We start from the raw sequence: 13,552 nt of genomic DNA on the forward strand, positions 1-13,552 counted from the left end.
AATTGTTCGCAAAACATCGAAGATCACACATTCAACTACAGGGCTGTAGAATATCGCATTTCGTTTCATAGCCGTGGTGCCTATTAAAGCACAAAAAGCTTTTGATTACTCTTTTGGTAGTCTAGATATGTTGTAACCGATAGCCATTAATTCGCTAAGCGATAATTCGATCATACCTGCAGCCGGCAACTGATTTGTACGGCAATCCAAGTGGCAATATTTATAAGTCCTTATCAATTTTCTGATAATTCCTGCGCAATGATTTCCATGGATACATCGAATTCCGAACAATCCTTTGGCAGCAGCATATCTCCACAGCCTGCGTTTATCTTTCCAATTCCATTTTTGCTCTGGAAGTAAAAATTGAAGGTGAAAATCTTACAACAAAAATTGAACGGACAGAAAAATTAAAACAAAAAAAAATGTCACCCAAAAACCTACATATATAATTAAAGATATAAGATCTTTCAAAGCTTTGCAAGACTTGAAAAAACCCAAAATTTAAATGATGAAAAGGTTATGGAATAAAAACATATTTTGAAAAGACTTATCCAAAACTCTTGACCAACGAATGAAATTGGGAGAAAGGAGAAGGAGTACAACTTGAAACAAAATAAGAATCCGATACCAGTTTTAGCTATCGAGGTAATTTCGTATAGAGCACATTAATCCGAATGAACCGTGCTCAGGAGTAACCTGAATAAACGAAAGACGATGAGGTGAATAAGAAATATTCGCAGATCACATTGGGTTAATATATTTTTTATCAAATTAGATTACCCTTTGCCGTGCCCAGGTCTCCTGTCGCATTCAACGATGGACATCAATTGAGCGTACTCGTCAGTATCCTTTTTCTTATACTGATGTGGTAATCAATTTTTTTAAAAAAAGATTTTTTCATATGACATTAATTGCAAATATTTACAAGTTGTAATTATTTAAATTTATCTGTTAAAGTTTTTATTTATCGAGAATAGAACATGATATTTTCTAAATGGAAAGTACATATTATGAATTATGGTGGGGTAGTTTATTGATCCCACCAAACTTTCCAAGAGGTACGCCTTGTTTCTTTTGATGTGCCTCAGCGATATTTTACAGATATTATTAAATTATCTAGAAAGTTACGTAATTCATGGGTGTTACTAACACTTGGACACTGCAGCGCTCTGCTGGCAAGTCTGCTGAACAAACAGTTGCCACTGTTGTTGAGAAGTAAGCGACTCTATGGTATAGGTTTCACACACTATTCGCGGAGGATCTAAGATACGGCCTGATAGCTCTACAAGCTCTCTTTATCCAGTCGTGAGCACTACTTTCGGTTTCTTGTAAGCGGCGACTAAAATCGTGCAAACGATTCATGCATCCACGAAGCTCTAAATTGGTATAACGATCCACATCAGCAGGATGTTAGAACACACTATGCCAGTTTAACCGAGGTTAGACGACCGGTTGAGCAGTTCCGGTATGAAAATAATTTTCTCACTTCCAGCTACTCTTATAAAACATAGGTCAGCATTTAATATCATCAAACGTTGTCTCGGATCACGTTTTTGTATGTTGTATTTCCTACAATAATAATAGGTTTTTAAAGTTGAATGTTGCCGTCGTCAAATCATTTACGGAATAGGTTTTATTATTGCAGTCCGTAATAAACGATATGCCCAGCACATATCCCTGGAAATATTCTTGATAATCGCGCGCTGTTTAAGTGCAACGCCACATGTCGTACATAGTTTCGGTACGCAAAACTCTGTCAAGTTCGTGTTGGTCCATCGATTTTTGCTAATCAGGCCACAATTGCGTACAGTGTTCTCGTATGTCAGTCTTAACCATAGGACAATAAAAAATGCCCTATATAGTCTGTTTAATTGTCTGGACCATCAATTTGAGTATCTGCAGAGCCTGCCATTGGTTCGCTGCTTTGTTCCTCAAATATCTCTTAGAATATGTAGCAATTTGCGGCGGATTCACCCTACCATTTTCTACTTTAATACTAATTTTGTAAAAAAATTTTTTGCTATAAAATTTTTTCTACACCTATTTATATCCCTTGCAATAGCAATGGTTTTTACCCATAACTCAGGTTTTTTTCTCGCGGACGAAAATACTTCACTACTTGGGGTACTCACAATTAAATTTTAAAATGTTTGTATGTATTTTATGTGACGTTTGTCATACACTCATTTCGACACGCCTGGCAAAAGCCACAACAATATCGGTAACTTCAGACCGATTGCTCTTATTTCAGTGCTTCTTAAATTCACTAATTTGATGATCAAAGAAAGACTCGTTGCCCTACTTAATGCCCATAATATCAAACCAACTCGTTCTTTCCACAGGCAGAAAAGTTGTTTTGTTGTCCCTTGACATCAATAAAGCATATGATTGTGCCAAACTCAAGAAACTAGCAAAGACTTTGATGCTTTTTGACGTCCCCCTTCATACACGGTTCTGAGTTCTCAACATCTTACCGAAGCGCTTTCTGCTTTTGGGCTCTGAATTGATAGTGGTGTAAGACGGTTTGCCTTAAGGCAGCCGCTTAAGCCCCTTACTTGCACCAGGTGCAGAATTGCAAAACCCATATCATTGAATATGCTGATGACTTTCTGTTGCGGAAGTCTCTCCTGGAAAGCAAATCTTTTTTTACGAAGAATGTGCGAAACTTCGTTTTAACCTAAGAAAGACCAGCGTAATTTACTTCGCAAAGGGATCAAACAAAACTATTAACCTTTTTCGCCTTTCGATTTCTTGGAATTTCCATTAATGCTAGCCTAGCTTTTCGTAATTACTATGAAAAATGATTCTTGCAATTCTAATGTAACCAAGCTACATACTAGTAAACATGATAAACACATATATCTTGATATACGAGTCTCCACTCCGATCGAAAATTGAATTCGCGCACTTAGCGGCCTGTAACCTTTCAGCGTGTGTAGCTAAGCAAATTCAGACTTTTGAAAATAGACACTTGAGACGATACTCTGGTTTCATCTCGTTGACCCCCGTCAACATTTTACGAGTTATGTCTGGCGTGCTGCCAGTGTCTCAAAGAACCCTGCAACTTACAGCGAAACAGCATGACAAGCTGAAAGCAATGACATCCTCATTGCTCAGTAAAGTTTTAGCTGTATCTGATAAGGTCCCTTTTTTGTTATCGCAATTTCAGGCATGCTTTTGACAAATTAAACTTCTTTGCTATCGGAAACTCTGACTGCAACAACTGTATTGTGGATCTCAACATCCTAGCGCCGCTCAACTCCGCCAAGAGAACATTCCCTTATCAGCTCTGAACGTTTCGTGTAATAAGAAGTTGGAGTTTTATCGCAACAACTGCTTTGAAGTGTATGCCGCAGACGGCTCTGTAGCTACTGAAATATCCTATTTTTCTGTTGACATTTCCCCTCAAAGCTAAAATCTTGGATAATCTATTCTCGACGCTCATTGAATTACTGATCATTAAACAGGCAGTCGATTGCTGTATAATTTGTCGTCTTTTCTGGCAGCCGATCAGCTCTGCTGTTCATTAAAATATAAAGACGCTACAAACTAACATGTCTACGAAATCTACAACACGCTGGACAACCCTTTCTTTGAGCAATTCCACCTTGTCTGGGTTCCCAGTCACTATGGTTGCTGTCTTAATGACAAGCTGGTTTCTACGCACGTAAAGGTCAATCTGATGGTGAAATTATATCTGAGAGGCGTTGTCCGTCATCTGTAATACCATTACCAGCGCACTTAATGAGGAATACAACAACGTCGCAAGAGGAAAAGCAGATCGTGTTTTCTACAAAGTATTTCCATCCATCTCCTTTAAAACCCTGCCGGACTCTCTTTTCTCGTTGTCAGAGATCAAACTCCTCTACAGACTTATGACTAGCCATACATATGACAAATATTATGTTAAAATGATCCGAGCAGTTGGCAGTGATATTTGCGACATTTGCCTAATACCTAAATCGGCTGAACATCGCATCTTCAAATGTAAAAGATGGGACAATAGCAGACTACCCCTTATTTGATATGTTTTGTGCTCACGATTATTCTAATCTTAAGGAGCTAACTGCATTTCTTTTCTTTTGTCTATCTACGCTATCTTCTCTCCCCACTCTCATCCTAATCTTGCCACTTCTTTCTGGATATCGTATCTGGACTGACTACATATACGCTGAACTCACTCATAATCAACTTCTGTACACAAAACATACTACATCACGTTTCTGGAGATACAGACCTGTGTCTACAACAAACGAAAAAAAAAAACATGAAATTAATTATCTACTTATAATCTGGACGTATAAATTAATATCCAAGAAAAAAACCACCACTAGGCTTCATCGCTGAGATATAGCAAACTAATGAGCAGTGATAAGTTGAAAGTCAATGTTATTTTATGTACAAAAAAGTTAAAATATGTGCAAAATGCTCTGCGAGCGCGTTTATAGCGCTATCAAACGCTTAACACGGCGTCTACTTTTTAACGTTCGATCGTAATCAACTTTTCCTATCTACCTTTTGATAAACATCGAGACATAAAATTATTTAAAAATCATAAACCTATCAATGACTTCTTTAATATTTTGCACTAATGCGTTTATTTTGCTTTGTGCCGTTTGCGCTATACACGCAGCATACTACAGTTCAAGTGGATGATAAGGTATGCTGGATTGGTATATTGGATTGCGTAAACAATAATTAAATGCTTTATGTTTGGTCTTAACTAGTTTACACTTTCCTCTATACGCAGAAACTTTGCGGGTAAGGGAAATCGCGTGAGAATTTAAACAAAAACATATCAAGGACATTCAGTCGCGCAAGGCTGCCATTAGATACCTTACACCATTTCCCCTAATACAATTATTTTTTTCATTTTTGTTAAAACGTTGTCTGACGTGACCCAAATTAACTTAGTTGCTTGTCAGAGATTTTATTTCATTTCACCTGTTTCCGACATAAAACGTCTTGGAAAGCTATGTTTTCCAAATTTCCTATGGTTAATTTTCCGATAAAATTGCCACTATGAACCAATTTTCATCTTAATATATTAAAAATTAAATCTTTTTCTGACGCGCTTACTATTCACGACCCATCCGTTTAAAATTGATCCATTTAATTGTGATTAATTATTATCGAGAAGAAATTTCGATTGTAAAACATCAACAATGAGGGCTTTTTGAGATATATAAACGAGAATACTTACATGCGGTGGTATCCAAAAAATAGACCTACGTGATTTAAATTCGGTATGGTTGATTTCTTTCTCAATTTACTATTATGAAGCAATTTTCATCATGGGAAGATTCAGTTTTCGTAAGAACCGTTTTCCATACCAATTTGGAATGTCGAAAAGTTTTGAAATTTGCAATTCTTTTTCCATATAATGACTTTTCAAAAAAAGGGCTTTCAAAGCGTTTAGGAATACGGACCAAAGAGTTATTACATATAATGTAATTCACTAATCTGAATAGTGAGTTGACAGCTGCACTTTTTGATCTACACGTTCATCCATTGCTTGAACTGATCTAAATCCAAACTAAGGTAGAATAATGAGATAACTCATATGTGTTTTCAGTTGTGACTTGAATCAAATTGGAAATTGAACGGGAATCACCCTATTACCTGAGATTGGCCAAAAAACAACAAAGAAAATATTAAATATTACCATGAATAACTTAAAATCGGCAGCATTTATGCCGATCCACAAATGCGAACTTACACGAATTCACCAAGAAAATACTCATCACCTGCCCAGCAACGATGATCACAGTATATACAATGTAAAACGAATGTTTTAAAAATAAACCCGAAAAATGTTTACAAAACTCAATTTCTTTGCCAACCCAACAGTCTTAAGCTAACGACGTACTCAAAAAATTACTTCGCATGTGACATTCAATCAGATTTTTATTTCGTCAGTATGGAAGTATACAGAACATATACTATATACAAAACAGTAACTTTTTTAACTTTTTGAATCGAAAAGCAAATGTCTTCACAGTACAAAAAATGTAGCAAAAAAACGAAAGAAAATTTAAATTGGTTAAAGAAAGAAGTTAAGGCTCACGACTTTCACTAACAAAAGTTTGGTAAGAGCGCACTAGTTTATGTCAATATGTTACATAATGCTCATATTCTCTTCTCTCGTAGCGATGCACGCAGCGCAGATGTGTTATTAGCGAGTGGCGCAAGGTAAACACCTTAAGGCACGTCTTGCATTTGAAAGGAAATAATCCCAAGTGCTCGTTAAGATGCCCTTTAAGAGACGGGAATGAGCAATAGCGCCTCTTACAAAAATTGCAAAAGTAATGCCATTTATGTTTACAATCTTCTCGCTTGATTTTACACCAAAAATCATTTTCATACGTTCGATAAACAGCAGATATCCAAGATTCTTCTGTTTTTTTAAATTCAATACATATTTCAGCCGACTTTAAATGTGACGGTGCGTCAAGTAATTTTATTTCCACATTGTCCATTGGAATTTGTGTTTGATACCTCCGCATAGCTGCAAATGCATTTTCCTCATTAGTGTCCTCTGAATTCTTCAAATTGCCCGCAATGGATACACAATCGACAGGGATTGTGAATATGTCTGGAACTTCCAAATTCGACAATGAACCTTCATTTTCCTGAAATGACCTGCAGCTTAAATTGCTACTTATGGTATTTGTCCCCAGTTTATTAACAGCTAGTTTTTCTATTTTTTCCTCGGCGTCATGCTCAGCCTGTTTTTTACAGAAAATTTTCTTAAGTACTCTAAAATTTCAACGCGTGTTATTAATTTTATTTCCTAACCTCACATTTTGATGCAGCATCAATCATTTTCATCTGCTCCAGAATATACTACGGATATAAAGTCTAAAAACTGTAAAAACACTTTACTATAAGTACGCATGAAAATACTCAAAACTTTTAAAATCGAATTTATAATAATTTGTTTACATGCACCTTCGTTTAGAAAATTCTTCGGTCTTGCTTCTGTGGAATCGCTTTCGCCCTGAACTCAATAACGGTTTTTTTTTTCTTGTAGCTATTACGATATTAAATAATACCAAGGGTTTCATATCTTAACAATTTGCGCGTATGTGCAAAATGTTAGTTGTTCTAACGATTGTATGTTATACCTCATTTCGTCTAAAATATTTCATATCGATTTTTATATGAAAGAAAAATATTTTAAAATAGGCTGGTATATCACCTAATATAGTACTAAACATAATAATTTAATAGACACATTAACAAATATGTCGACTAACAGGGTTGCTTCCTTGACTAGATCTGTGAACCCATTCTGAACTACCTAACCTTATTGATATACGCTTTTTTTCAATTAAAGAATAATATCGTAATAAAAAAATATCAGGCAATGCAAATAATCAAACAAAAAACGCAATACTCTATGCTATTTACAGAAAAAACGTAATACTCTATGCTAATTTGCAAAAGTCGGCAAAAGTCCCCAATTTCTTCCAAACTCTCTGCTAATCAATAAAAAACACCTTTTTGAAATTCTATACAAACAAATGAACAATTTGGCAATTTAACAACAAAAGCAACGGTAGAAGTGAATAAAGCATATAAATAAATAAGTAAACCGTTTATAAAAAAATTAAGCATATTGTGGCTTTTCTTTCCTTTTTTAACTTTAAATCCATTATACCGTACAGGAAACGAAGAAAAACGGAAGGATTATTCTTTGATTAGACTTAATAAAACATATATAAACATATAAACTCATACCCATTGAACTAAATCTTGACCTAGGTAAGGACTTGCTGAAAGTAATTTAGTAATTACTGTTGCTCGTCAAAAGGATATTTGCCGTCAAGGAAGGACATATCCTATAAAAAAGCAGTAGTTTTCACTAAAAATAAAATAATAATACTCTATGTTAATTACAAAGCCGTCGGCAAAAGTCCACAAATATCGCTTTTGTTATTGGTGGGAACTTTTAGCCCGAAAAACATCGATTTTCTTATAAAACTAATATGGTAACGCAGTTTCTCATTGAACTTAATTGTTAGGATTTATTAGCCCCGGATAACCAAATAACACAACATTGTGCTTAAAACTGAAATAATTATTAATTGTTATATCAACAAGTAAGTATAGAGAATTTGTCTTTCTCAAAATAAGCATAACTTACTTAATATATGTAGTAAATTGAAAGTTCGTCATAAAATCAGCAGTCAAATTACAGTTGCAGTAGATCGCTGTTAATTCACACTGCTTAGTTAATAAATATAACAAAAATTTTTATTTATGGCAACGCCGATCCCGAAGGAGACTAAAAAATGGATTTGCATTGAAGACAATTTGCAAAAAACAAAACAACAACAAAAAAGAAAGGAACATAAAAAACCGCCCGTTGTTCATTGGAAAAACGACGGCATTAGAAAAGGAAACATTGAATAAATAGTAAAAAAGGAGACGTAAATAGGCTTCCATATTCACATACATGAATATCATTTGCGATTTCCCTTTTCGAAGCTCGTTACGTTTTTAGGTAAGTTTATAACTTGTTTTCTTTATATTGTTTATGCATATGAGTAAATGTTTGAACTTCATCAGCTTGATTGAAGTTACGAGAAAATAAGCACTGGGACATCATGGAACTAGATGCTATCACAAAGTTGCGTCGCTTTTGCTTTTTAGGGTCATTCGAGCCCGTTTGTGTACACTTAGATGGAAATGTTAAAATAGGTTATTATTGGCCACTAATTAAGGAAATGTGCAAGGAAATAAGTGTAGAAGCCATGATCTCATTGTTAAAGGAAGTTTTAGTGGAATCCGACAATTTGGTGAGAAGAGATGAAGTAAGTCAGGCTCTCGCAAGTGAATTGAAGAACATTTAAAACAAGAAATCTTTGTTATACTTACAGCCGATTTTTGTGTATGCCTCTTATTTGGCAGCAGACGTTGATACGAAACAGAAAACTGGCATGCGTCTCGCTTTTACTTGTCTAATATGCAGTGATAATGATTTATTCTTGTTCTGCAAGTATGCTATTCTAATCGCTAAAGAGCAAAATCGCAAAGGTTTCTCCAAGACTGTTCGTAAAGCCATTACCTGCTGGTATGAAACGAGACCGGCAGAAAAGTTGCAGGATATGTGGTTAAAACATCGCGGGCAACATGGTTTTACACACAAGTCCTTATTGAAACTTTGTCATATTTCAGATGCAAAAATTTCTGGAAGTACAGTTCCATTTTTCAAAACATGCACTGAACTCGTCGAGGATTCCAAAGCGAAGAGCAGTGTAAACGCGAATGAATTGAACGAAACCACTGAAAGAACAAACTCGAATCCAACACAGGAGCAAATAGATTTTAAAAAGAAACGTGTGTTCAAAATGAATTCTACAACAGCTCAGACAATTTTAGATGTGGCCAAATTGCGTACTATTACGAATAAAAAAGAGGCTTTGAACATCATAAGATCAAACAGATTGCGATACGATCAAGTGCCAACACACTTTTTGAAAAGTGCCAGTATAATGGAAATTCTGATACCCAGTATGACATATTTGCAATTAATAAAGAACTGGCGTCGCTTGGCTCAGTCGAAACTCTTACAAGATCCGAAAATTATGCAAGCTTGTGAAAGAATGCTGAGCAATAGAAAATTGCAACGTAAAATTCAGCCGATAAATTTCTTAATTAATATGCGTCGCATGGGTATACGAGGAGATATAACACGATTGTCACCGAAGCGTGTTGAAAATATGAAAATGAAATACATCCAGGACTTGTATCAAAATTTGTTTACCTTAACACCGGATAAGTCTATAACTGATTTGCGTATGCATATAACTATAAATCTTCAAGCCAGCTATAAAATAAGTAAGATTCTTTTAACTAAGCCAATGTTGATTTCGTAACTACAAATTAATTGTTATTCATCTTCAGAATTTTTGCGAAATCATAAAAAACTAAGTTTTTATGATGCAGCCATTGCTTTAGCGTTTGGTTACTTCAAACGCGAACAGCATGTGGATGTATTTCATTGGTTTCACGGAAACACGAGATTAGAACGTATTGCTTGGTGCAAAACGATGGATATAAAAAAAGCTATTGCTTGTTGCGATAATATCCAGGTACCACGTGACGTTTGATTTCAGATGTTTTTACCTTATCTTCTTTTGCATTTTTGTTTTTTTTTTTTCAGAATATTAAAAACTCCCAACGTTTGGTAATTCCTTTAACAGAAGCGTTGCATAGTGACCAAATTTATGATGTATTTCTTTGTATTGTGCCTAATGCGGGCCGCGGGAATCCCAATCAAAAGTCAGATCATCTTTGCATGCAATTGGACAAATATCGCTTAAAGAGTCCAAAAGCAAAGTAAGTAATTTGATCTGTATGTCCTATCGTTCACTGTGAAAGCCGTGAATACTCCGGAAGTTTAGTTATTTGGGTGCAGTCTTTATCTGTGATGTAAATTATATTTGGTAGATTGTTACATCACATAAAGTTTGCCAAATTTGACGTTGTATAAGCCTAATAAACTCGTTGACGCGTTAAATCTGCTCCAATATTCTGAACTCAATATTTTGAAGTAGAAACGATTCCTCAGTATTAAACGATTTTTTACTTATAAGTGCAACATTTTCTTGATTAATAACGTTTTTTCCTTCGTGTTAAAGATGGCTATTACATTTATAGGGGCTTATTTAGAGCAGTTTTATAGTCACCAATAAAGTTGGCCTTCCGATTTCAAATTACAAAAATGCGTACGAAAAATTCCATAAAATATATACATATGTCCATTTGGTTTACGTTTATGCGGATGCTTGTCCGTTTGTTTAGTGTTTGTGCTTGAAACTTTCAATATTCATTCTTACCTTATACTTGTAGATTAGACTAGCAAACGCAACGTGAGTGTGAACCGTCCAGACTTACGCGTAAGAGACGCAAACCAGAATAGTTTACATTCTATAGTATAATTTAATCTAAAACTTGGGTTAAGTGTTTTCAAAGATCATCTAACATTTCATCACAATAAGTTAAGTACAAATAAATTATAGCAAGAATAGCAATAGTAAACAAATCTTAACTATTAATCCATAAAATATTCCTTGAAACCGTCTAAAAGCCCAACATAGAATTAGATCACAAAGACAAAATGATCCGCACGCAATCTAAAAAAGATGTCGTGAAACTGACAATTTTTTCATATTTTAGTCCATAAATTGGCAATAAAAATTTTATTGTTAATTATGGTTGGTAAACCGATCAGAATATTGGAATGGGTTAAGGAAATGTCATTATGGGATCAAAAATTATAGACAAAACAATATATTGTGGTCGTGAATATTAAGAGATTAAACCCATTTCTTAACAATGAGTTGAAGGTGTTTACTCAGAAAGTGTTGGAAGGTAAAAGAAAAGAATAATTTAAGTAAAGCGGGAGCTCTCGCGGTCTGTTGAGATTATCTTTAGATGATGGATACACAAAAATCGAATTAAGAGAAACGAATAAAAAGTTTTTAAAAACTTGTTTCTTGTTCCATTAGATTCATAGTTCTAGATCTACTGAAATATCGACGTTCCATGCACTATTCTCAAACACGCAAAGAGAATATATTGGAAATATGTGGATTGGATGAACATACCACGGATATCATACACAATTTTATAACACATCGTTTCGATTAAAAGAAAGCGAACGATATCAAAACGAGAATAAGAAGCAAAAAAATTAAACTGAAATATAAGCAAAAGCGAACTACATTAAAGAAGAATCGGTGTTAAAAAAAAAAAAACTAAAGTAATAAGACAAAAGAAGAAGAGAAGAAATAAAATAAATGAAAAAGAACTTAAGAAAAAAATAATGCTTTATGATCTAAAATATAAAATTAGAAGAAATTAATCATATAATAAAAGCACTCGTATGTACGTATGTAATAATTGTGTAGAACGACTATTTTATATATTTGTACTCATCATTATATATATAAGGGCATAACTTTGTTATGTGCTTCGAATGATGGCTTCATGATGCATTCAGAGACTACATCGATTTAACGATCAGTCTGTCCATCTGCTGTCAAATCGTGATAGAAAGTTGAAATTTGACACTTGCGTTCCTAATTAAAGCTCATAGATCAAGCGTATAAATAAATATACTCCGCTCATCCTGATGCGTCTGGTTGATCGAAAGTTGGGGGAAAAAAACGTTGAGAAAAGTTTTAAAATGTCTACAGCGGTATAAGGATTTAAATTTTAGCACTCATCCGAAATCTGTGACCTTAAAGAGGCCTGAATAACTGTTATGTCATTAAATAGAAAAATTATAAAAATATTTTGCGATGTTTAACTTATCGTGATGGGTACCCAATATTTGCTTCCAAGCGAATACAAATTTCTTACTTGTTCTTTTTTATTATTATTATTATTTTTTTTTTTTGAAATTTATTTAATTACTTTTTCTTTTTGATACTTTTTATATTAAGTTAAATTTGTTAATGTAATTGAATTCAATTTTGTTAAATATTTCTCTCTGCAACCTCATGATGAAACAAACCACTTTCTACATTAAATGGATGCTAAAAATTGAATATGCCTTAGAAAAATCGAAAAAAATAGATGTTTGGTTTTCACAAAATAAAAAAAGAAAATATATTGCATATACTTACAAACACACATACACACATACACACACACACTAATTATTAATGATTAAGTTTAAGAACAGCAACTAATTAGAAAATTCTTTAAGAAAATCAAATGAAATATTATGTAATGCCGAAAAATTTTTGTAATGAATTTACTGAAACCAGTGTCTGTTTTTATGTTTAGCATTTAGGAGAACTATTTATACGTAATACAGGTAAAGAGGAAACAAAAAAAAAAAAAACAAAAGAAAAAGAGGAAAAACTCGCTTTACTACTACAAATCAATTTAAACAAAGAAAAAAAAAAAACCAAAAACAAAAAAAAACAAAAAAGAAAATCAAAATCAAAATACTTAAAAGGCTGCCGATGGTTTTTCTTTGTTTCGTGAACATAGTCGAACTGTTTTCCTTTTTTTTACACTGTCTAACGAAAACATAAATCGAAATTAAAAAGTGAAACAAAAAGAAAAATGAAAAAACAGAAAAGCAATATTCTAAAGTTGATATGATATTGGAACTGTAAACAACAAATCATTGGTTTTTTGGTTTTTGTCGAAAGCAAATCATAAAAATCCTTTAAAAATGATAAACGATCTATTTTACGATATACCAAACGACATATAATTAAAAAAAAAAAAACTGCCAAAAACAAAAAAAATTCAAAAATATTTTTTAAAATTTTTACTAAAAAAAAAGATAAGTTTTAAGATATAATTTTCGATTCGTATTTGCATTAAAAAGTAGATATTGTGAACACTCATTCCATGGAGACTTATAACTAGTTGGCCTTTTGTTAAGAACTGAAAAAATTTGTTTCTTATTGTTTTTTATTTATTGTTAAAATTAAATCGAAAATCGCATACTTTGCTCTAAGATCAAAACTACGTAAAAGAATTTAAGAAAAAATTCGAAAACATATATATTTTTCTTTTA

At 33.5% G+C, this 13,552-nt stretch overlaps 2 protein-coding genes across 3 annotated transcripts; one reads left to right on the plus strand and one right to left on the minus strand.

The window, feature by feature from the left end:
* Window positions 1–5,904: 5,904 nt before the first annotated feature.
* LOC119637419 (hypermethylated in cancer 2 protein-like) lies at window positions 5,905–7,154 on the minus strand. 2 transcript variants are annotated; one of them, XM_038033440.1, is made up of 3 exons: window positions 6,952–7,154; window positions 6,799–6,868; window positions 5,905–6,728 (listed from the first exon to the last, which is right to left on the minus strand). In XM_038033440.1, the coding sequence occupies exons 2-3, from the start codon at window positions 6,829–6,831 to the stop codon at window positions 6,111–6,113; spliced, it is 651 nt and encodes a 216-aa protein (XP_037889368.1). In that variant the 5' UTR covers window positions 6,832–6,868; window positions 6,952–7,154; the 3' UTR covers window positions 5,905–6,110. The 2 variants fall into 2 exon arrangements, with proteins under 2 accessions (XP_037889368.1, XP_037889367.1); XM_038033439.1 differs by having other exon boundaries at window positions 6,799–7,154.
* Window positions 7,155–8,306: 1,152 nt separating this feature from the next.
* LOC119637464 (60 kDa SS-A/Ro ribonucleoprotein) lies at window positions 8,307–11,768 on the plus strand. The gene is made up of 6 exons (XM_038033484.1): window positions 8,307–8,509; window positions 8,575–8,819; window positions 8,886–9,846; window positions 9,913–10,100; window positions 10,172–10,347; window positions 11,520–11,768. The coding sequence occupies exons 2-6, from the start codon at window positions 8,613–8,615 to the stop codon at window positions 11,659–11,661; spliced, it is 1,674 nt and encodes a 557-aa protein (XP_037889412.1). The 5' UTR covers window positions 8,307–8,509; window positions 8,575–8,612; the 3' UTR covers window positions 11,662–11,768.
* Window positions 11,769–13,552: the final 1,784 nt, after the last annotated feature.

The sequence above is a fragment of the Glossina fuscipes genome, unplaced genomic scaffold (genome assembly GCF_014805625.2).
Source record: "Glossina fuscipes isolate IAEA_lab_2018 unplaced genomic scaffold, Yale_Gfus_2 59, whole genome shotgun sequence".
Classification (NCBI taxonomy): domain Eukaryota; kingdom Metazoa; phylum Arthropoda; class Insecta; order Diptera; family Glossinidae; genus Glossina; species Glossina fuscipes.

Bases quoted from the DNA above. Each gene is read 5' to 3' on its own strand.
- LOC119637464 (XM_038033484.1), top strand. From the start codon at position 8,613: ATGGAACTAGATGCTATCACAAAGTTGCGTCGCTTTTGCTTTTTAGGG. The intron at 9,847-9,912 runs GTAAGATTCTTT...ATTCATCTTCAG, and splicing joins TCAAGCCAGCTATAAAATAA to AATTTTTGCGAAATCATAAA. The intron at 10,348-11,519 runs GTAAGTAATTTG...TTGTTCCATTAG, and splicing joins TTAAAGAGTCCAAAAGCAAA to ATTCATAGTTCTAGATCTAC.
- LOC119637419 (XM_038033440.1), bottom strand. From the start codon at position 6,831: ATGAAAATGATTGATGCTGCATCAAAATGTGAG. The intron at 6,729-6,798 runs GTTAGGAAATAA...TGTAAAAAACAG, and splicing joins ATGCTGCATCAAAATGTGAG to GCTGAGCATGACGCCGAGGA.